Source organism: Talpa europaea (assembly GCF_964194135.1).
Source record: "Talpa europaea genome assembly, chromosome: 12".
Lineage (NCBI taxonomy): Eukaryota > Metazoa > Chordata > Mammalia > Eulipotyphla > Talpidae > Talpa > Talpa europaea.
Window position 1 is genome coordinate 78269355 of NC_140079.1, and position 23375 is coordinate 78292729.

The 23375-nt window shown below is 40.9% G+C and overlaps 1 protein-coding gene across 2 annotated transcripts in view; it reads right to left on the bottom strand.

Moving 5' to 3' along the window:
- The window catches only part of EIF4H (eukaryotic translation initiation factor 4H), a gene marked incomplete at its 5' end in the record, with an annotated part of 29709 nt that overhangs the window by 1029 nt on the left and 5305 nt on the right, over positions 1–23375 (bottom strand). Inside the window, 5 exons of one of the 2 annotated variants that reach the window (XM_084249609.1) lie at positions 340–477; positions 4120–4179; positions 4510–4606; positions 4697–4761; positions 6793–6980. In XM_084249609.1, coding sequence (XP_084105735.1) covers positions 340–477; positions 4120–4179; positions 4510–4606; positions 4697–4761; positions 6793–6980 — 548 coding nt within the window. The remainder of the gene's footprint in view (positions 1–339; positions 478–4119; positions 4180–4509; positions 4607–4696; positions 4762–6792; positions 6981–23375) is intronic. The other variant, XM_084249610.1, reaches the window with a different exon arrangement.

The following is a 23375-nucleotide window of genomic DNA, read 5'->3' on the forward strand; positions in this document are numbered from 1 at the left end:
ATGGCGCGCAGACCTCTCCTTCCGCCCGCTGCTCCCCTCAGCAGTGTACTTCGGTCCTTCTGCCTGCTCTGCTCCCCGCTCTGGCTCGGTGAGTTCTCTCACCCTCCCGCGCTTCTGACTGTACCCAGTGCTTGTATAAATACATGAATAAATCTTACCAAAAAAAAAAAACAAAAAACAAAAAACAAAACAGCTTTAAGGAACTACTAGTCTATTACCAGATACTCTAGTAGAGGCAAACTTAGTATTTGAGACCAAGGGGTAGTGTGTAGCAACACCGGTCAAGTTGACACAGACAACAATCATGACAAGATTCGTCCGCTTATGAGCTGTTCATACCTTCTGTTGGTTCTCTGAAATCCATGTTGGACCCTCGAAGGGGAGGGCCATCTCTGAAACGACTCCCCATTGGGGGACCTGTTCGCCGGTCACCTGGGCGACTCCCTCCCCTGCCTCCTAAGAAGTCATCCCTGAAGCCTGAAGAAGGAAAGTGACAGTGAATTACTTTTTAAAGTACTATCTCAAAGCTGATCACGCAGCTTTTGTGAATTGTTTCTGAGTTTAACTTTAAAATAAAATGAGCTGTTTAAATTCTTAGTTTGCAGGAAAAGTGGAATACCATGTAAGGCCATATTTTAATATGGTTTAAAACAACAAAAATCCTCACAGCATGTTTTATTCCATTCTCTAATATAAGCCTATATGGTTATTAGAAAGAAAAACCTGAAATCTAGAAGTTTCAATTTAGAATGCAAAGTCACAGGAAAAGCTAGATATTAAGACAAAATAAAAATACAAAGTCACCTCTGGGTGACACTCCCCATTTTTCTGTTTCTGCTGCATTTCAGGTATCGACCATTCTAAAAGCAAAGCACCTGTGTGGTAAAAAAAGCAGTTATCCGATTCAGGCCCATTTGCTTGGGAGTAGGGGGACTTGCTGTAGAGCAGAGAATGCAAGCCCACCTATACCTCCTCTGGTTGCAAGGGGATGTCACCCTTTCATTTGTGCAATTGCCAAGAAGTAAACTGCATCTCACTTAGAAATGTTAAGCTGCAATGTTCATCAGTATATAGAAGAAAATTTTTTTTTTGTTTGGTGGTGTGGGACCCTCGCCAGCAGCCGGGGAATGAACTGGCGCTGCAGAGGCTGCGGGCAGCCTCGCAGCCCAGCGCTCAACTGCTGTGCCACCAGGGGAGGCCCTAGAAGAAAATTTTCTTAATGAACCTTTCAAAAAAATTAGGCTGTATTTAGTTTTGTATTTAAGTGAAGGTCTTTCAATTTGGTGACTTAAGCTAATTCTAATTTTTAAAGAGCTAATTTCCAGTAAAAATGTAAACACTAAGATTGTAATTAACAAATGATCTTGCCCCCCCTGGTTTAAGCCCCCAAAAGTGATGTTCTAATCCCTCTGAGGAAGGGATTAGACCTTCTCAAAGCTGAACTTTGAGAAGATCTGAGTCCGAGAGTATATGCTTCTTTAACTCAGTAGATTCCCATTAGAAAATTTTGTATTTGTAAATTCATCCACTCATTGTAACCACAAAATCAACACCTGCAATACTTTGCTGTCACACAGGCATGCACAGAGAACAAGATCTCAGTCACCTGTCAGGCATGTTCCCAGCTGAGGAGGAACAAGGCAGTACTCTGCCTTCTGGTTTCACCTGTACAAGGGTTTTCCCCACTATCTACTACCACATTTTTGCTCTTTTTTTTTTTTGTGATTTCACTGCTCAAAATGGTACCCAAACTGTGCTGAAGAGCGGTCTAGTATTCTTACATTTAAGGAGGCCTTACGGAGAGAACAGAAACCAGATAAGCTCTGCTCAGGCACATGTTAAAAGTACTGTTGCCTGTGAGTCAACAATATGTGTAAAGTGCCTTTAAACAGAAACACACATAAAAAGATTACGTATTGAGATGTTGACAAAAATGTTGTGACCAGAGACAGGAACCTAATCTTGTTACTTCCCCGAGAAGCAATATGGTATTTGCTAATATGGTGTCTGCAGTATAGAAGCTAACAATCTCAGATATTGACACTCAACAACCTCTAATGGTGGTATCTTCTGTTCAGTGTCTTGGAAATAGAGAGGGTTCTTTGAAATTCAGTTCAGAGAATGAGTTGAACAACATCAATTTTAACAAAACGTGCTAAAACTTTACTTGGGGAAAAACACACTTGGATACAAGTGGTTATGGTTAAGCATACAACATTCATTAAATAAGTTTAATTAGAAAATCACCGATATCCCCCCAAACTGTGAGGTGTACCTTTTCATGTGAGCACAGAACTAAAGCTACTCTCCTTTAATAGGAGATTAAGTAATTTTTTGCTACTGGTGTTTAGTGAAAAACAAATTAGTACACGTTCATCACACTGACAAGATAAATACAACAACTACTTTGTCTAGGTGCATGAAAACAAAGTAGAGAAAGGGGAAAAGCCAGTGTACATTAACCTCAGGCAACAGCCTCATTTTAAATCTCTTATGAGATGAGCAACGGGAAGATTATTCACAGAAAGCAAGATCTGACATAGAATTATTATCTTTTAATCAAAGTTGCCAATTTCTAGGAGGCATACCAGTCATAAGATTTTCTGAATTTTCTTCACAAAGTTTAGTTTCACACAATGGCTATTTCTGGTGCTGGGAATTTTTTATTTGCATTGCTTTCCTCATGTTTTCTTGGTATAGATCTTTTTAAAAAACAAACAAAAAAACCCCCCAAAATGTACCATTTATTTAAAAATAGTATTCTGCTGAAGAATAAAAAAGACTTTCGCAAAAGCTGTATATAGGCACTATTCCACCACTTGGGCACTTCCGGTATTAGATATCACCAGTTCACACTAGAACTGGTATGTGGCATGGTAGTTGTTTCCTTGGCTACGTTCACTATCCACCTCTGCTTCAGAGTAAAAACCCAAGCAAAGCCAATGGCAGAAAGGCTGATGATGTTCATGAGGTAACTTCCATAGTTCTGGAGCGAGGAGCTCTCTGAACTGGTTCTACAGTACCATGGAATATAAAACTGGCAGGTTAGAGACCGCCACTCATTGAGCCACTGCACCTGGATTTGAGAAGTCATTTGTTGCGTGTTTCAATCAGAGACCAGCTTATACATAAAATTACAGGTTTACTGGATTATACTGTACTTTTATGAATAAGCTCATTTCTGATTGGCTACAAGACTTTTAAGAATTAAATTAGTCAACAGATATAAATAATCATCTGTTTAGCTAAAACAATACTGGAAATTAAAAAAAAAATTTAGATTCGGAAGATCTCTTGTACCAATTTCCCCATACTTACCAATTATTTTATACTGAGTTTTGTTTTGATTTGGGGGTGTGTGTGTGTGAGAGAGAGGGTGGGTAAGAGTGAGCAGATGTTCTCATATTACACAGCAGAGTACAGAGAGCAGCTCATATTTATAATAAAGAAAATAGACTTTTAAAAAGTTACTTTATATAATTAAAAAAGAATAATTTAGGGGCTCAATTCCTTCAAAGCAGAGAACTGACACGCAAACTGACAAATCTTAAGTTGAGCCACCAAGGAATCTACTAGTCTGCCTCAAGTGAGCTAAGTAAAGGAATGGTAAAGTGGATAATGTCCACCATTAAGGGATATGAATTCCATGACCCTTGAGGGGAAAAAGGTCACGCAAAGATCCTTTTACCATCTAAGAGGGAGCCACCATGAACTATAGTTACAAGGCTTTCTGTAAGTTGCTAAAACCTCCATGCTATTTCTACAAGTAATAGTACTTCTATTTGTGTCATACACACCAGCACCAAGAGGCTTCCCTGGGCTGGACTCTGACAGAGACTGCTGCAGGAGATAAAGACATGTGTGAGAAATATGGCTAAGGAAAGGTAACAAAAGAAGGTGGATCAGTCTTAATTCACCCACAGTGCAGAACCTTCCAAGTCCGACCCCACCATTTAAGTTCTAATAGAGGCTTATTGCATGCCTGGGTACCTTTTAGGAAAGATTCATTTTTGAAAGGAACTAAAGTAGCAGCCTGGCCAGGCGAGCTACTCACAAGAAACATACAACAGCAGCAAGGCCACTGAAAAAGGTAAGTGGTGATACTTTAAATACTGATACCGGAATTGAAGTCATCCCGGGAATCCCATCCACCTCTAGATTCTCGAGAGCCACCCATTCCTGAGGATACACAAAAAAGATAAAGTTGAGGTTGTATCATTACCTTGCTGCACAAACATGGAAAAACTCATTGGGAAGACGTACGTACAAACTCATGTGATGGGAAGTTCAAAGAAATCATTATAAGAGTGTTTGCTGCTGACAGGAAAAACACAAAACAAAACAAAACAAAACAAAAAACCCAGGCTTGCAGAAGCATCGTCCATTCTAAGATTTTACACATTTTTAAAAACTCACAAAACCCTATCAGACCTGAGACTGTTTTAGTAGTAACCTTCCAGAGTTGTAATTGGTGGGCACTGGGCACAGAGCAAGTTAAGAACTAATCACCTCTGTCATCTGGTCCACCTTTCCTGAATCCAAAGCCACCTTTATCTTGTTTTCTGCCTTCTGCAATGTCCACACGAAGTGACCGATCCCCCAAGAGCTAATGATAAGGAGAAAATAGTGTTATGTATTGGCAAAAACAAAACTCAAATACAAATGTAAGAGAAAACCTGAAGGTATCTATACTTACTGCACCATCGTAAGTCAAAGCTTCCTTAAGGGAATCCACCTCATCAAATTCTACATAGCAGAATCCTGTAAGAGAAAACAAATCCCATTTTCCTCATGGAATTCTGGGTTAAGACATGGTGGGATCCCCCTCCATGTCACTTCCCACATCAGAACCACGCTTCTGTTGTATCTAGATTCACAGTGACTAGTTGAGAGTCAAAGTGCACTTTACCCTTCAATAAGCAGAATTTAAGGCCTATTCCTCCCTCAGTTATATTTTAGCAGAAAGTGCTTATCAAACAGGTACTGAAATAGCAGCTGTTTTATAAAAACAGCTTTCTTTTTTTTAAGTGAACTGCTTTTATATTTTTATTTTTAAATACTCATTTATACCTATGTTATACCATTGTTCATTTTCATACAATGTTTGATTTCTCTCTCAGGAGTAGTTCCCATAATTTATAAGGCTTTCTTCTTGTATGTTTAAACAATAATGTTAAAACCTTTCTTGGGTCATTGCAGTGCTTTTAGTTCTGACTTCTAAATGACTTTATAACCTACGATTTCAAATTTGATACTGAAGTGCTCTGAAGGAATAGGCTGAAAGTGCTTATGATTTACTACTCAAGCAGTTGGCATAAAATTTCCTACAAAGCTAAAAATATACCCTCGGCAGTAAGGGCAAGCTCCCTGGGATGCTAAGTCAAAGACAAATGGTCCAGGTTTAAGCATGTACACCTAACAACTGGTCTCCCTGTTGCTGGATTCTGACCTACGTTTCAAATAGAAAACATTCCAAGCAAAGGAAACTATACCTTCTCCCACCTCAAAGCACTGAATAAGCTTTCCACTTTACCTGTCGACACTTTTGTCTTTCACCTTCCTTGCTATTTATTGAATCTAAATTTGGGGCAAGCACTCCCCACGTTCCAATATGTTCACACTATTCCCTACCCCTGCCTCACTTTGATGGTCACACTTTACCCTCAAAGCCCACTAGACTGTAAATGCTTTTAAGGCCTGGCTCCAATCTTTGCCCTTCACCAACTGTTCATTAAGCATTTATATAGAGAATGTACAGCTTGGCTGGAAAGAAATCTCCCCACCCCATTACCAAAGCAAATTTAATGTTTAGAGGACCTGAGAGAAACAAGTTCAGAGCAGCAAAAGCCAAGGCAGGCATCTTACACACCAGAACTGCTAAAACTAAAGATGATCCTCTATGAGACAACTCTAAAACCTGCTGCCACTGACTCAGCCCGAAGGCTGACTGCACCCACAGTTTTACCCTAAGTTTTAATCCTTAATGCTTGCTTATAGGCAAAATGATAGAACTTACTTTCACAGACCTTACTGTGATTTGCTTTCACTGTTTGATCACTTACTGTAACAAGGCTTCAGGTTCTAATATCAAAAAAAAACTTTCACACAGATAGATACATGTATACATAGACCCATTCAAATGAGTAATATGCCTCTAGCTCTTAAAGAGTGCCACTTCTAGATAAATAAGGCAAACCAAGTGTCCTGTACCTTGCATCATACACTGAAAAACTAAGCACAGTTCCCTTCAGGAAACCTTGAAGGAATTACTATGGATTTGATCATTTCACTTACTCCTCTGCTCATGTGCTCTAAGAAACCATGTACATACATACCACTTCTGAAATCTGAGCCCTTTCCTAAACTCATGCTCTGAAGTCACAAATGCACAGTCACAGCACCTGTTATCTTTTACATTTTATAAACTAGATTATAGGAATACTACCAAGAAAAATGTATGAGCCCACCAATGTGAAATAAATGCACCTGAAAAGTCCTCAGTTTTACCTCTTCATTGCTCTTTCAGGTAACTCCTTCATTGGCTGAGACAGGACTACTATATGGAGCAGGAAACAGCAGATTTACATGGGCATATGACATATATTTCTACAAGTCATATGTTTAAAACATTTTCTTCCAAGTGGAACTGAAGTCCTATGGGTGAAAGAGCTATGTCTACATCAGCTTCTTGGGCCAGGGCAAATATTGAAAGCACTTTCACAATTAGAGTCCTCTGGTTCACTAAGATTTTAGTTTGGACCCTCTCCTCCCTAAGTATTCCCCCAAACTCACCTTTAAATTTGTCTGTGTCTTTGTCTCTGACTAGCCGTACACTCCTTATGCTGAGATCCTTAAAGATAGCATCTATATCGCCCTGAACCGTATTAAAAGGTAGATTTCCTACATATGCTGTGTAGGGGGGCTCTGTGGGCAGTTCCTTCTGGCTACGGGAACCATGGCCACCAGCACTGCCGCGGGACCTAGGAGGTGAAAGAGAAGAGAGTTCAAGTCTGCCCATGAGGTCTTGTTCCCAAGAACTCAGGGGTACGGAAAACATCTTCTACTCAGCCATACTGGCAAGTAAAATGCTCCACTCTCATGTATATCTTCTTGAAATGATGAAGAGGGGCCTCCCTGGTGGCCGAGGGGTTAAGTCTCAGTGCTATCACCCCCACGGTCTGAGTTCAATCCCCAGCCAGGGAGCTAACCCACACATGGCGCAGCAGACCTCTCCTGTCTCGCCCGCTGCTCCCCTCAGCAGTGTATTTCAGTCAGTCTGCCTGTTCTGTTCCCCACTCTGTCTCTGGTGACTTCTCTCACCCCCGCACCTCTGGCCTGTACCCCAGTTCTTCTACACAAAAATAAGTCAATCTTAAAAAAAAAAAAAAAAAAAGATAAAGAGTATTCCAAAATACCATTTATGAAAAAGGTACTTGTTTTTTAGTGACAGAAACATACAACCTACAAAACCAAGTTTCTCTGGAAAGTAAAATCCAAGTATAATATGTTGTCCTACGAGAACTGTTTTTCTCCTATTCACTTTATTATTACTTTTAAAAATATTTTATAATTCTTACATCATTTTTCATTTTTGCACAATGTATGCATTTTCATTTTGGTTATATTCCCCATACAATTGCACCCCCCCCTTTATTTTGACCCTAGTCCTTCTCTCCCCCAGCCCCCGGTAGTGTGTGTCTGGTTTATAGTTGCTTGTTGATTTTGATTTTTATATTAATTAGTCTTTTTCCTGGTCCCTTATTTAGGTTTTCTAAATTCCTGCTATGAGTGAGACCTCTCCTATTCACTTTTTTTTTTTTTTGGGCTGGTGCTTTTTTTTTTTTTAATTTTTTTTTAAGATTTATTTATTTATTTATACACACAAGCACTGGCAACAATCAGAAGTGTGGGAGGCTGAGAGAATTCACCAGAGCCAGAGCGGGGAGCAGAGCAGGCAGAAGGACCGAAGTACACTGCTGAGGGGAGCAGTGGGCAGCAGGAGAGGTCTGCGCGCCATGTGGGACCCTCCTCCTGTGGCCGGGGAGCAGCCGGGGATCGAACCGGCACCGCAGAGGACGCGGGCAGCTTCGCAACCCAGCGCTCAACCGCTGCGCCACCGGGGAGGCCCTCTCCTATTCACTTTAAACCAGCATCTGCAGTGTTCATAGGCTGCAACCTAAGCAAACCACCTCCCTTACAAACAGTACTAATCCATATAGAAACAGACATTGAAAGAGTGACTGCATCATATTCAGGAAGGATTACAGAAGCTGCTGAAGTTTAATATACACATAATACAATTCTTGCTATTATCTGATTATAGACAGTAAGCTCTAAAAAAATATTGTACATTTCATGCAGCAATAGACATACTCCTCAAGCACAATTTCACTGGATCCTCAAATATATGTGTGTTATGAATCCATTTAAACCTCAATGCCATTTACAGTGAAAGCTGTTTACTTATACATGATTATAGAGCTACCAGGTGGCACAGGCAGGACCTCAGCTCTGCTACATCACTGCTCATATACAGAGTCATTGATTTACTCTCTGCTGTTACTTACTAGACATAGTGACCCTGAGACTGAGTTTCTCAACTTCTTTACAATTATTTGTAAAATTGAGTTAACACCAACACAACCCTTCAGATTGAGAAGTATCAAATATATGGTGCTTTATATGCTTCCTGACACATAGTATACATTGTTACTGGCATCTATAATCCGAGGTTTAAAATACTTTATAGAAAGCTTAAAAACAAATGGGAGCATTATCATTTGCCAAAACCCACAAAAATGTATGCTCCTGAGTGTGAACCTTAAAGTAAGCTATGGGGCCTCCCCTGTGGCGCAGCGGTTGAGCGCTGGGTTGCGAAGCTGCCCGCAGCCTCTGCAGCACCGGTTCGATCCCCGGCTGCTCCCTGGCCACTGGGTGAGGGTCCCACATGGCGTGCAGACCTCTCCTGCCGCCCGCTGCTGCCCTCAGCAGTGTACTTCGGTCCTTCTGCCTGCTCTGCTCCCCGCTCTGGCTCTGGTGAATTCTCTCACCCTCCCGCGTTTCTGATCGTACCCAGCACTTGTATAAATAAATAAATCAATCTTTAAAAAAATTTAAAAAAAAATAATAAAGTAAGCTATGGATAATGATGTAAACTTTGGGTGATAATGACACTGCCAATGTAGGTTCACTGACTAGCAGATATGCAACTTGGGCAGGGAATATATGGGAACTCTGTACTTTCTGATCAAATTTACTGTGAACCTATAAAAGAGTCTATTACAATGAATAAAAGAGCTCTTCTTTACACCAATAAGAATTATCAGCTGATAAATGTAGGAATCATGAAATTAAAGAATTATGACTGCAACCACCACCAATGTAGTAGTAACTGATCTAGGAAAGGCTCATCAATGAATGCCAAAACCACCTAAAAAATGGTTTCTGGGGAACAAGATATTTACAGTATCTAGCATTGTCGTGCACAGCTTATTATTAATCTCAGGACTGGAGAAATCCCTTCTCAAATGGAAAATAATAATAACAGTTACAACCATAATCAGGTAACTGAAGTTAGTATTACTAGTAACAGGATAAACTCAATTATGTGCTTTCTATTTTGGCATGGAAGACAAAGGCAGGGAAGACTGGAGAAACATTAAATATGATAATCAATGCTACTATGATCTGTCTACTGTGATAAACAGCTATAAGAAGAAAAAGCAGATGTCACAATCTAAACATGGCAGGGAGAAAAGTTATGGTATCACTGCTAACTTTTTAGAATGATAATTAGTAGAATGTAGTTAGTTGAATGCCACTATTCTCAGGTGAAACTTAAAAGTATTTAGGAATTAAGTGTCAAGATAGCCAACATTATTTTAAAAGGGTTTTGCATAAAGGTTATGTGTGTATGTGTATAAAGTTAATGTGAAACTTATAAACATATCAGTGTCCATTCTATTATTCTTCAAACTTTATTAGATTTGAAAATTTCCAAAATAAAATGCTTGCAGAACACACAGAGAAAAAAATAAACAGGATTTTCCTCCCTTTTACAAGAGATACTTATGCAAATGATCAGCTATAAAAAAAGATGATGGGCTTCCCTGGTGGCGCAGGGGGTTAAAGTCTCAACGCTATCAAAATATATCACCAGTCACTGAGACATGAGTTCATCCCTGCATAAGGAGCTAACCTGTAAACAGGGTGCTCCCATGAAAAGGGGAGGTTCCAGGTTCCCTGTCCCACCTAAGGGAGGGTGGAGCTGAGTAGGGAGGAGAAGCTGCAGAGAATGGAGAAGGAAGCAGGATGGAGAGCAAGACCTGAGGCCTCCCCGGTGGCGCAGGGGTTAAGTCTCAGCACTATCAAGCTATCATAAGCCACTGCAGCATGAGTTTGATCCCCATCCAGGAAGCTGACCCACATGGCCCAGCAGCAGATCTCTCGTGTAATTAATCTTTTAAAAAAATAAAAATAGGGCCCCCACGGTGGCGCAGCGGTTGAGCGCTGGGTTGCGAAGCTGCACGCAGCCTCTGCAGCACCAGTTTGATCCCCGGCCACCGGCGAGGGTCCCAAATGGAGCGCAGACCTCTTCTGCCGCCCGCTGCTCCCCTCAGCAGTGTACCTTGGTCCTTCTGCCTGTTCGGCTCTCCGCTCTGACTCTGGTGAATTCTCTCACCCTCCCACGCTTCTGACTGTACCCAGTGCTTGTATAAATAAATAAACAAATAAATAAATAAAAATAATGAAGTCCTGCTATGGACTGTGAGGTGATTATACTAAGTCAAAAAGAGAGACAAATAACAGATGACTTCATATGTGGAATATAAAAAAATAAAGCAAACAAAAACAAAATAAAAACCACCTTTTGACTCTAGCAACAAAATGGTAGTTGCAATTTTGGGAGGAATGAGTTGTGGGTGTCAACTGGATGGTGCTGGAGAGTTATTAAAACCGTGGTGGGGAGCACAGTGTAGTATCATACTTTTGAAGAGGTGTGTAGCTGCACTCCAAAACTTATATATTATCAATTACCAATGAAATGCAACAATAACAAAAAAGTAATAAATGAGTTCCCTTGCAACAAAATCAAAAGTCTGCTCAAAGTCATCCTTTTTGCAGGGGCAATATTAACATGTGGAAAGTAACTTATCTATGGTTAGCTCAATCATGAAAGAAATTCCTCATCTTTCCTGAGATAAATTCCAGGTTGTCTCAAATATTTAATGATAAATTTGCTAAAGCAGAAGAACCAGGCAGTGATGCAATTCTTAGAGGGCTAAAATTGTTTAATAACTAAGGATTTTGCTACTTCCCAAAAGGAAATCCTGCTTCTGTTCTAAGAACACCAGAAAAATAGTTCTTCAAGTGAAACTATCTTACTTGCTCTCATTTTGTATTTTAATTCCTCTTTGCAATACCACTGTTCTATCTCCATAACCATAAAACCTAAAATGTTTTCAATTAAGATACTCTAATTAGATTGCTTAAAAATGAATAATGTAAAAAAAATTAAAAAAATTAAAAAAAAGATACTGATACTCATTGGGGCTGGATACTGAAAGTGAAGGTACAATATAAACATTTCTAATTAGAAAACTATCAAAACAAGAAAATGAATTATAAGGGGAAAAAACACTTAAAACTCATATCGAGCATTTACTAAAAATCTAGTGAACAACAGTTCCATGTACTCAAGTGGCTTATAATTTAGCACACATAAAACACAAATAATTATGAATGTAAGTTTGTGTATGTATTACATATCAAAATATTACAGTGATTTTTTTTTAAGATTTATTCATGTATTTATATAAGCACTGGGTACAGTCATAAGTGCGGGAGGGTGAGAGAATTCACCAGAGCGGGGAACAGAATGGGCAGACCGACGAAATACACTGCCAAGGGGAGCAGCGGGCGCAGCAGGAGAGGTCGGTCACGCCATGTGGGACCGTTGCTGGCGGCAAAGGATCGAACCGGCGCTGTGGCGCTGCGGTGGCTGCAGGCAGCTTTACAGCCCAGCACTCAACCACTGTGCCACCAGGGGAGGCCCTACAGTGATATTTTTTAAATGTAAGATGAAAGTCAGGATGAAGAGATATATCTGGCATGTGTTTATGTGATCAACCCATAAAATAGAAGTGGGAAGGTTTGCTAAAAGGGCTCAGTAAATGTCTGCATGAACAGTGATGAAGGTGCTGGATGTTAGGACTAAAAAGATAGGGTCTGATGACCTTTTGAGTTTAGGGAGCCAGGTGCTAACAGAATGGTGGAGGCACTAATATGAATGCAGCAGGATGAGATGCCAGCTCTGGCTTTGGGAAGACAAGAATCTTGTGTTAAGGGAAAGCAGCATATTAAGAGCTAGATAAATTATCATATGGGAAGTAGCTCACCCCAAGTTCATCAACTTGCTCATTCCACACTAGCCTCACAAAACTGTCATAAGCTCAATATGCCAGACTTACTCAACAATTACCAAAACAGTCTCAAACAACACCATTATCTGATATAGTTAGTTCCACAGGACTTGAGAGTGATTTTAGCTTTTCACTGAGTAGTTTACTGAAGACATCACAGGACTGTAGGGATGGGACCATCCAGGAGGATTTAACTAACTTACTGTTAACATTTGGGTGCTAATGTGTGCCAGCAAGCTGAGACAAGCCGAGTGTACATGCATATGATTAAATGATAAAACTGTCACCAATCAACTAAAAAGAAAATCTAATGTCAGAAAATTCTTCAAGCTAAAATTCCTATGAAATAGCTTTGATACCAATTTAAGTTTATTTAAATAAGCTGTGCTACACAAAAGCTCTTTCTACAACAGGCTGAAAGTGATACACAGGGATAAGATTCATTTAATACACAAATCACGTCCATACTTGTTTCCTGTTAGTTGATATTTTAAATATTTGAGGGGAAGAGGTTCTTAAGTAGCAAGATTAAAGCATTTGTACTAAAAATATTAAGAGGGCCTCCCTGGTGGCGCAGCAGTTGAGCACTGGGCTGTGAAGCTGCCCACAGCCTCTGCAGCGCCGGTTTGATCCCCGGCCACCAGCGAGGGTCCCACATGGCCCACAGACCTCTCCTGCCGTGCCCACTGCTCCCCCTAGCAGTGTGTTTGGTTGGTCTGCCTGTTCTGTTCCCCACTCTAGCTCTGGTGAATTCTCTCACCCTCCCATGCTTCTGACTGTACCCAGTGCTTGTATAAATAAATAAATCTTAAAAAAAAAATAAAAATAGTAAGAATCTTTATTTGAATAAAACACAACTAGCAGAAAAACAACAACAAAAAAAATAATAACGCTGAGGCTTCACTTAATTTCTTTCTGAAGACTCTGGCAAGATGCAGTGATTATTCTGTAAGGGCCTCTGCTTCTACGTAAAGTAGATAAAATACCAGTTGGCTCAAGGAAATTTTGATATACTGGTTTATAAGGTTATGGTTTAGAGTGACTTCTGGAAGGAGAGGAGGAGACTCTCATTTATAGAATACTTTCCAGGTGCTATGGTAAGTGTTTTATACACATTTCCCCTCGCACACAACTTTCTCTACTGCAGGTATTTAATATGCTTTCCTCTCCTCAAATTTGTTAGATCTTAAAATTGACCATAAACATACTTTGTTAACTCCTGACTGCTTTATAAATTTATTATTTTTTAAAGATCTATCTATCTATCTATCCATCTATCTATCTATCCATCTATACAAGAACCGGGGTACAGGCCAGATGCGTGGGAGGGTAAGAGGATTCACCGGAGACAGAGTGGGGAACAGAACAGGGGGTTGACAGGGTGAGACAGGAGAGGTCTGCTGTGTTATGTGGGTCAGCTCCCTGGCAGCAGTGGCTGCAGATAGCTTCATAGCGCTGAGATTTAATAACCCCTGGTGCCACCAGGTAAGATATCTAACTTTCAACTCCAAGCATGACCAAAATCTTTTTCAGACAAATCACTAATTTTCCCTCAAATCTACTGAATAGTGGACGTCTATGAAACACAAAGCACTGTAGAAAGGGTACCAAGACTCAGTTTCTGCCCTCAAAGAGCTGATACGTCAACCGAGGGGGTCCAGACATCTAGAAAGAAGAAATAACTTCCAAGCAAGGATTGCAGAAAATCCACGAGAGGGCAGTGAAAGCAGTCTCTCCCAGGCACAGTAACAGGCACCTGGACTCCACTGTGCAGACAGCAGAGAGGGCCAGCACTGAACTCTTAATATAATGATGAGTTTGAATAAGCAAAGCTATGCAGGAGTGAAAGCAGGCTAAAGGGAGGATGACTGTGAGAAAAAAGAAAAGAGCAAAGTTAGGACTGGGATTAGATCCAGTAAGACATGAAACAGAAAACCATGCCAAGACTTACTTTTTTTTTTTTAAATTTTTTTTTTATAGAGGCATGTTTTTATTTATTTATTTGTTTGTTTTGTTTGTTTATACATGCACTGGGTACAGTCAGAAGCACGGGAGGGTGAGAGAATTCACCAGAGCCAGAGCGGGAGGCAGAGCAGGCAGAAGGACCGAAGTACACTGCTGAGGGGAGCAGCGGGCGGCAGGAGAGGTCTGCGCGCCATGTGGGGCCCTCCTCCGGTGTCCGGGGAGCAGCCGGGGATCGAACTGGCGCCGCAGAGGCCGCGGGCAGCTTTGCAACCCAGCACTCAACCGCTGCGCCACTGGGGAGGCCCCAAGACTTACTTTTAAGATGAAAGATAACATCTTTTCATTATAAAAGATAATGAAAAATGAAGGACACATGTTAATTCATTCCTGGGAAAGCATTTTATAAAATTTTTTAGGTGCATTAGAATGACAGAATTTAAATACTGCTGCCTTCACTCAAAACTTCAAGACCAATGCCAAGATACTGAGACTAGAGTACCATGGTATTTGGAACATAAGCAGTGAGCTATCTTCATTAGGGCTGAGCAACATAGCCTTTCATATGCCATCCAGAAACACTTACTAGCATATGCTGTTGGTCATGTGGCACTGTATTAGCACCTATTTAAACTATAAGACTGTCTTTTCATTTTTAAAAAAAGTTTTATTTATTTATGCATACAAGAGCTGAGGTGGCCAGAGATGCAGGTGGTTGGTGGTGAGAGAATTCACCAGAGACAGAATGGGGAGCAGAACAGGCAAATCTACTGAAATACACTGCTGAGTGGAGCCGCAGGGGAGACAGGAAAGGTCTGTCTGCTGCGCCATGTGGGTCAGCTCCCTGGTGGGGATTGAACTTGTGCTGCAATGGCTGTGGCTAGCTTCATAGTGCTGAGACTTAACCCCTTGTGCCATCCAAGCAATCAACAAAATGCAGTGAGCATGCTTGGGAAAAAAAAAAAAAAAGTCAAAATGTACCTCTTAAAATAATGTAACCTATTTGGCATCTGGACAATAATAAAAGGTTATCAAAAGTCAAATCTTTATTTAATAAACACTATCTGAGCCTCCCTGGTGGCCTAGGGGTCAAGTCTCTAGGCTATCACCTCTATGGTCCGATTCCCGACCAGGGAGCTAACCCACAAATGGCAGATCTCTCCTGTCTCACCTGCTCCTTCCCTCAGCAGTGTATTTCAGTAGATCTGCCTGTTCTGCTCCCCACTCTGTCCTTGGTGAATCCTCTCACTCCCTCTCACTGCACAATTCTGGCCTACACCCCAGTTCTATGCAACCACCAACCAACAGACCAACCAGCCAACCAACTGACATATAGCACACACTGTACTAATATTAACACACTGGTAACAATTATTATTATTATTATTTTTAAGATTTATTTTTATTTATTTATACAAGCACTGGGTACAGTCAGAAGCGCGGGAGGGGTGAGAGAATTCACCAGAGCCAGAGCGGGGAGCAGACCAGGCAGAAGGACCTAAGTACACTGCTGAGGGGAGCAGCGGGCGGCAGGAGAGGTCTGCGCGCCCTGTGGGACCCTCCTGCAGTGGCCGGGGAGCTGCCGGAGATTGAACCGGCGCTGCAGAGGCTGTGGGCAGCTTCGCAACCCAGTGCTCAACCGCTGTGCCACCGGGGAGGCCCTGGTAACAATTATTGAACCAATACCAACACATTATTAAATGAAGTTCAGTTTATTCCTTACTTTTTTTTAACCCAAATGTCCTTTCTGTTCTCCTATCTAAGAGGCCACATTACATTTTGTTGTAGCTCAGGTTTTCAAAATCTAGCCCAATACAACTTGGAGTAAAAAGGCACTTTATTTCCGAGTAGATCTTCCTCTGCTGAATGATTCTCCAAGACCTTCAATCAGAGCTCAAAATTAAATCTCTTTACCTTGATAACTGTCATTACTGAACAGGAAGTTGATGAAATCCTGAGAGTTTCTGGTAAACATTGGGGGCAGGGCAGTGTCTTCGGTGCATTCTTCAATAGGCCCTATTTCAAAGAGCTTTTTTCTGTTATGAAAGAGATCTTAATCGTCCAATCTTATTTGTGAAATATAAAAAGTCTTGCAGGGAAATGCAAAGTAGTTCTAAGGTAAGAACCGTTTATCTTCAGAACTATTATAGTCTCTTACCGGGGGTGGCCTAGTAACTAAGATTGCAAACATTGTCAGTCACCAATATGGGTATTCTCATTTAGAAAAAAATTTAAATACAAGAGTGTTACATGAATTTGGATGACACCCCAAGTTAGGTACTTGTGTCTTTCAAAAAAAATTTTTGGACTATAACTAACAATAAGAAATAGAAAGCATTTTAAAGGACTTTTTCTTACTAGGAAAATGACCTAGGCAGGTATACCACGTTTTATTGTGCTTTGCTTTATTTCACTTAGCAGATATTGCATTTTCTTTTTCTTTTTTTTTTTTTTACACTTTGAAAGTTTGTGGCAATACTTTGTCTAGCAAATCTATTAGCATCATTTCCCCAACCACATGTGCTTGCTTTATTAGCTGTCATTTCTGGGTAGACCTTATGCTACCTTGAAAATTTTTAGTATCTTTACCTTGATAATAAAATACAAAAATAAAAATATAATAAAACCTATCTTTTATGACGATATATGATCTTTGGTGTTAACTACTGTAATTGTTTTGGGGCTCCACAAACCATGCTCATAAATGATGGTGAACTTAATTGATAAAGGTGTGTATTCTCACTGCTCACCCACCAGCCAGTCTCTACCTCTCCTGAACCCTCTTTATTTCTTGAGACACAGTATCAAAATGAGGCCAGTTAATAACAATTATTTGGCCTCTAAGCACTCAAGTGAAAAAGAAGTCACCTCATTTTAAATCAAATGCTAGAAATGGGAGGAAAGTACTTCAAAGCTTAGGGAGGAAAGTACTTCAAAGCCTGGAGATGGGCTGAAAGCTAGGTCCTCTTGAACCACTTAGACAAATTGGGAATGAAAAGGAAAAGTTCTTCAAGGAAATGAAAAGTGCTTTCTAGGGAATACACAAATGATAAGTCAAACAGACTTATTGTTGATGTGGAGAAAATCTGAGTGGTCTGGATAGAAAATCAAACAAGTCACAACATTCCCTTAAGCAAAAGCCTAATTCAGAGCAAGGCCTTAACTCTTTTCAAGCCCGTGAAGACTGAAGACTGAGAAGCTGCAGAAAAGCAGGAAGATAGCAAAGGTTGGGTCATGAGGTTTAAGCGAAGATGTCATCTCAACATAAAAATGCAAGATATAGCAGCAAGTGCTGATGTAGAAGCTGCAGCAAGTTATCCAGACCTAACTAATGTTGCTGAAGGTGACTACACTAAATAGAAGTCCAGTGTAGACAAAACAGGCTTACTTTGAAAGAAGTCATTTAAAACTTTCATAGCTAGAGGCGATATCAATTCCTATTCTTTCTTTCCTTTTTTTTTTTTTTTTTTTTTTTTTTTACAGATTTATTTCTTTCTTTATACGAGCACTGGGTATAGTCAGCAGTGCGGGAGGGTGAGAGAATTCACCAGAGCCAGAGCGGAGAGCAGAACAGACAGATGAAATACACTGCTGAGGGCCTCCCCGGTGGCGCAGCGGGTTGAGCGCTGGGTTGTGAAGCTGCACACAGCCTCTGCGGTGCTGCTCCCAGGTCACCGGAGGAGGGTCCCACATGGCGCGCAGACCTCTCCTGCCGCCCGCTGCTCCCCTCAGCAGTGTACTTCGGTCCTTCTGCCTGCTCTGCTACCCGCTCTGGCTCTGGTGAATTCTCTCACCCTCCCGTGCTTCTGACTGTACCCAGTGCATGTATAAACAAAACAAACAAACAAACAAACAAACAAATAAAACATGCCTCTAAAAAAAAAAAAAATACACTGCTGAGGGGAGCAGCGGGCGTGGCAGGAGAGGTCTGTGGCGCCATGTGGGACCTTCGCCATTGTCCAGGGATCGAACCAGTGTTGCATAGGCTGCGGGCAGCTTCGCAGCCCAGTGCCCAACCGCTGCGCCACCAGGGGAGGCCCTCAATTCCTATTCTTTTTTTTTTTTTTTGAAACTTTTTCTTTTTTTTATTCCCCATACAATTCCAATTCCTATTCTTAAAGCTAATGCAGATAGTGACTTTAAGCTGAAGCCAATACTCATTTTACTATTCTGAAAATCCCAGGGTGTTAATGAATGGCCCCCAAGTCACTGCCAAATCTACTCTGCTTGTTCTCAATAAATGAAACAACAAAGCCTGGATGACATCTGTTTACAACATGATTTACTAAATACTTTAAGCCCACTGTTGAGACATACTACCCAGAAAAACAAGATTCCTTTCAAAATATTACTGTGCACTGACAATGGACCTGATGACCCAAGAGCTCTGATGGGAGATATAGGAGATGAATGTTTTCAAGCCTGGTAATCCAACAACCATCCTCCAACCCATGAATCAGGGAATGATTTGGACTTTCAACTATTATTTAAGAAATACACTTTTTAGAGTATAGCTGTCAATTCCTCAGGTGGATCTGGGCAAAGTCAAATGAAAACCCTTTGGAAAGGATTACCATTCTAGATGTCATTAACATTTGTGATTCATAGGGGGTAATATTATCAGCATTAACAGGAGAGTGAAAGTAGATTTCAACCCTCATGGATGACTTTCTGGGGTGCGAGATTTCAGCAGAGAAATTGCAGATGTGGTAGAAATAGCCAAAGAACTAGAATTTAGAAGTGACTGAATTACTGCAATCTCATGATAAAATTTTATTTTTTAAAAGATTTATTTATGCATACAAGAACTGGTGTACGGGCCAGAGATGTGGGGGGGGGGGGGTGAGAGGATTCACCAGAGACAGAGTGGGGAACAGAACAGGCAGACTGACTGAAATGCACTGCTGAGGGAAGCAGCGGGTGACGCAGCAGAAGTCTGCGCCATGTGGGTAGCTCCCTGGCCGGGGATAGAACTCATGCTGCAGTGGCTACGTATAGCTTCACAGGTTGATTCTTAACCCCTTGCGCCACCAGGGAGGCCCTCATGATAAAATTTTAATGGACGAGGAGTTGCTTTTTAGGGTGAGCACAGGAAGTGATTTTTGGAGACAGAATTTCTACTGTGGATACTATCAAACAACACAGCATCCTACAGAGAAATCATTTATGAAAGGAAAAGTCGGTTATTGGGGCAACCATCACTGCTGTCTTACTTTAAGAAACTACCATAGCCATTTCAACCTTCATCAACCACCACCTTGATCAGTCAGTAGCCATCAACATGGAAATAAGACTCTGCACCAGCAAAAAGATTGCTCCTGGCTGAAGGCTCAGCTGATGGTCAACATTTTTAGTAATAAAGTATTTTTAAATGAAAGCATGTACACTGTTTATGTTTAGACACTAAACACTCAATAGACAACGGTATGCAACAGTGTAAAACTAACTTTTAAATGCACTGGAAACCCAGAAATTCTTGACCTGCTTGGTGCTATTCACAATGGCATTATCTGGAACTGAATCTGTACTATCTCTGAGGAGTGCCTGAACTAAACTTTGGACCACCCCCGCATTAATGAAAGCAAATGGATTATTCAACAATTTCAAAAGGGTGAAAAAGGTCACTCAATCAGAAAGTCCAAGACTTTTCAGAAGACATAAAATCTTAAATCTTGAGCTACTTATTGGTCCTGAGAGAATACTGCCACACATACCAATACTATGGCATTAACTATAAGCTATGGTATTAGCTATTTTCTATAGTCCAGTTTGTTTTAGTTCTTTCTTCTAATTTATATTGATTTTTGAGATTTTACATCTCATATTATGGGCTCCAATTCACCTTAATGAAACTTCACGTTTTCATGCAATGTTGGACCTGGCATGATTCTATTTCAATTGTTTGGATAACTACAAAATGCTGTAGATAGGCCACCATTTAAAATCTGGAATTCAGGGCTCGCCAGTGGCGCAGTGGATTGAGCACAGCACTGTGAAGCTGTCAGCAGCCTCTGCAGTGCGGGTTTGATGCCCAGCTGGCCAGGGAGATTCCCACATGGAGCAGCAGACCTCTCCTTCTCGCCCACGGCTTCCCTCAGCAATGTATTTCAGTCAGTCTGCCTGTTCTGTTCTCCACTCTGTCTCTAGTGAATCCTCTTACCCCCCCCCCCCGTGCCTCTGGCCTGTACCCCAGCTCATATATAAATAAAACAAATCCTTAAAAAAAAAAATCTGGTGCCTCCCCGGTGGCGCAGAGGTTGAGCGCTGGGTTGCTAGGCTGCCGGCGGCCTCTGCGGTGCAGGTTCGATCCCCGGCTGCTCCCCGGCCACCAGAGGAGGATCCCACATGGCGCGCAGACTTCTCCTGCCGCCCGCTGCTCCCCTCAGCAGTGTACTTCGTCAGTCTGCCTGTTCTGCTCCTGCTCTGGCTCTGGTGAATTCTCTCACCCTCCCACGCTTCTGACTGCACCCAGTGCTTGTATAAACAAAACAAACAAACAAACAAATAAAAACATGTCTCTATAAAAAGAAAAAAAAAATCTGGAATTCAAAGGCATTCAATGAGAGCTAAGAGTTCTCTTCATCATTTAATATTTGACAAATCATTAAAATCTTAAGTTACTCGTACTAACCACATGTATTTAATAACTCAGTATCGATTAATACTTTGCTAACATCAAATTTATATAGCTACTTCACATGTTACCAAAATTAAATACAAATTTTGATCTTGTATTTTACATTTAATGCTAGTTTTTCTTATATTTAATTCTTGTAATTTATAAGAATTAAAAATATACTGACAGTATGAAAAATTCTCCCCCATGCCCCTTTTAAAAACAGCCAAGGAAGAGAACAGGAGACTATTAGTAGTGACAAAGACTAAATGCTATATGCCAACAATTATGAGCTAACTAGAGAAATTAAACTGTTTACTAGGTCAGTGTTATGTTTAAGTTTTCAGTTCTGATGCTAGTACATTCATATTTAATTTTTTTTTTTACTTTTAAAACTCATAAGGGCCTCCCTGGTGGCACAAGGGGTTAAGCACAGCATTGTGATACTATCCGCAGCCTCTGCAGCATGAGATTGATCCCTGGCCAACCGGCCAGGGAGCTACCCACATGGTGCAGCAGACCTCTCCTGTCTTGCCCGCTGGCCCCTCAGCAGTGTATTTCAGTCAGTCTGTCTGTTCTGTTTCCCACTCTGTCTCTGGTAAATCCTCTGACCCCCTGCACCTCTGGCCTGTACCCCAGTTCTTATATGCATAAATAAATAAATCTTTAAAAAAAATAAAATTCATACTGAAGTACTTCTAGATGAAATGAAATGATAGTTGCATTCAAGATTTGCTTTTAAATAATACAGAAATATGTGGGAGGAGTGAAGTAAGGAGTTAGAGATGAAACAACAGTAGTCACTTTAATTAAAAGTGGTAATGGGTATATGAGGTCATTCTAGACTAATTTTGTTTATAGTTTAAATTTTCTATAATTGAATATTTTTTGCAGATTCTAACAAGCCAACATGAAGCAATCTTTGTGACAAGTGGGAAAAACAATATGAACTAAGCACTGGGAAAACAGGTGGTAAAAAAAAAAAAAAAAAAAAAAAAAAGCCCTTATCAGCTAAAACACATATTTGAGATTTAAAAGTATTTTAAGATAGAATGATAATAGGATGGCTTGGATTAGCTTTAAAATATTATATCCTCTCTCCCAATGGGAATGATAGGTGAACCAGAAATAGCAAAAATAATTATAAAGTTAAAACTGGGAAATGGTATGGAAAGTTGCTTAACAGGTAATGTTTCTGTTTGGGATGATAAAAAAAGTTCTGGAAACAGATGGTGGTAATGGTTATGTAACATTATGATTAGTGAACTGTAACCATTATTGCCACACAACCATATACTTAGAAAAGGCTAAAATGGTAAATTTTGTTATATATATTTTACCACCAAAAGAGTGAGACTGGGCCTCCCTAGTGACACAGGGGTTAAAGTCTCAGAAGCATGAGTTCAATCCCTGGCCAGGGAGCTAACCCACATATAGTGCAGCAGACCTTTAATCCTGTTAAAGCAGACCTTTAACTCCCTTCAGCAGTGTATTTCAGTAGACCCACCTGTTCTGCTCTCCACTGTCTCTGATGAATCCTCTCACCCCCAACATCTCTGGCCTGAACCCAGTTCTTGTATGCATAAATAAAAAACATTAAAAAAAAGTCCTCAATAAAGCAGCAAAGGGCCTCCCCTGATGGCACAGCAGTTGAGCGCTGGGCTGCGAAGCTGGCCGCAGCCTCTGCAGCGCTGGTGTTGATCCCCAGTCGCCGGCGAAGGTCCCACATGGCATGCAGACCTCTCCTGCCACCAGCTGCTCCCCTCAGCATTGTATTTCGTCTGTCTCCCTGTTCTGTTCCCCGCTCTGGTTCTGATGGATTCTCTCACACTCCCGCGCTTCTGACTGTACCCAGTGCTTGTATAAATAAATTAAAAATAAAATGAAATAATAAAGCAGGAAAAAAATGAATTATATTAAATTTTGACCCATTTTTAAATAGCCCATGTCACAAAACACGGACAAAGAACTCATGCAAATGAATTAAAAGCCAAACTACTCTTTTCATGGAACACCATTCTTACTTGAAAGAACTGACAAACTTAAAACTCAGGTTATTCAGACCTGGGTAGTAGGCAGACATTTTCTTGAAAATGAACACAACTACCAGTATTTGTTGTCAATAGTAAAACTCAAGCTTTCAAGCATAAAACAATTTCAGGGCCTCCCTGGTGGCGCAGCGGGTTGAGCACCGTGCTCTGAAGCTGTCCACAGCCTCTGCAGTACGGGTTTGATTACCGGCCAGCCAGGGAGATATCCACATGGCACAGCAGACCTCTCCTGTCTTGCCCGCTGCTCCCCTCAGCAGTGTATTTCGGTCTGTCTGCCTGTTCTGTTGCCCACTCTGTCTCTGGTGAATACTCTCACCCTCCCGC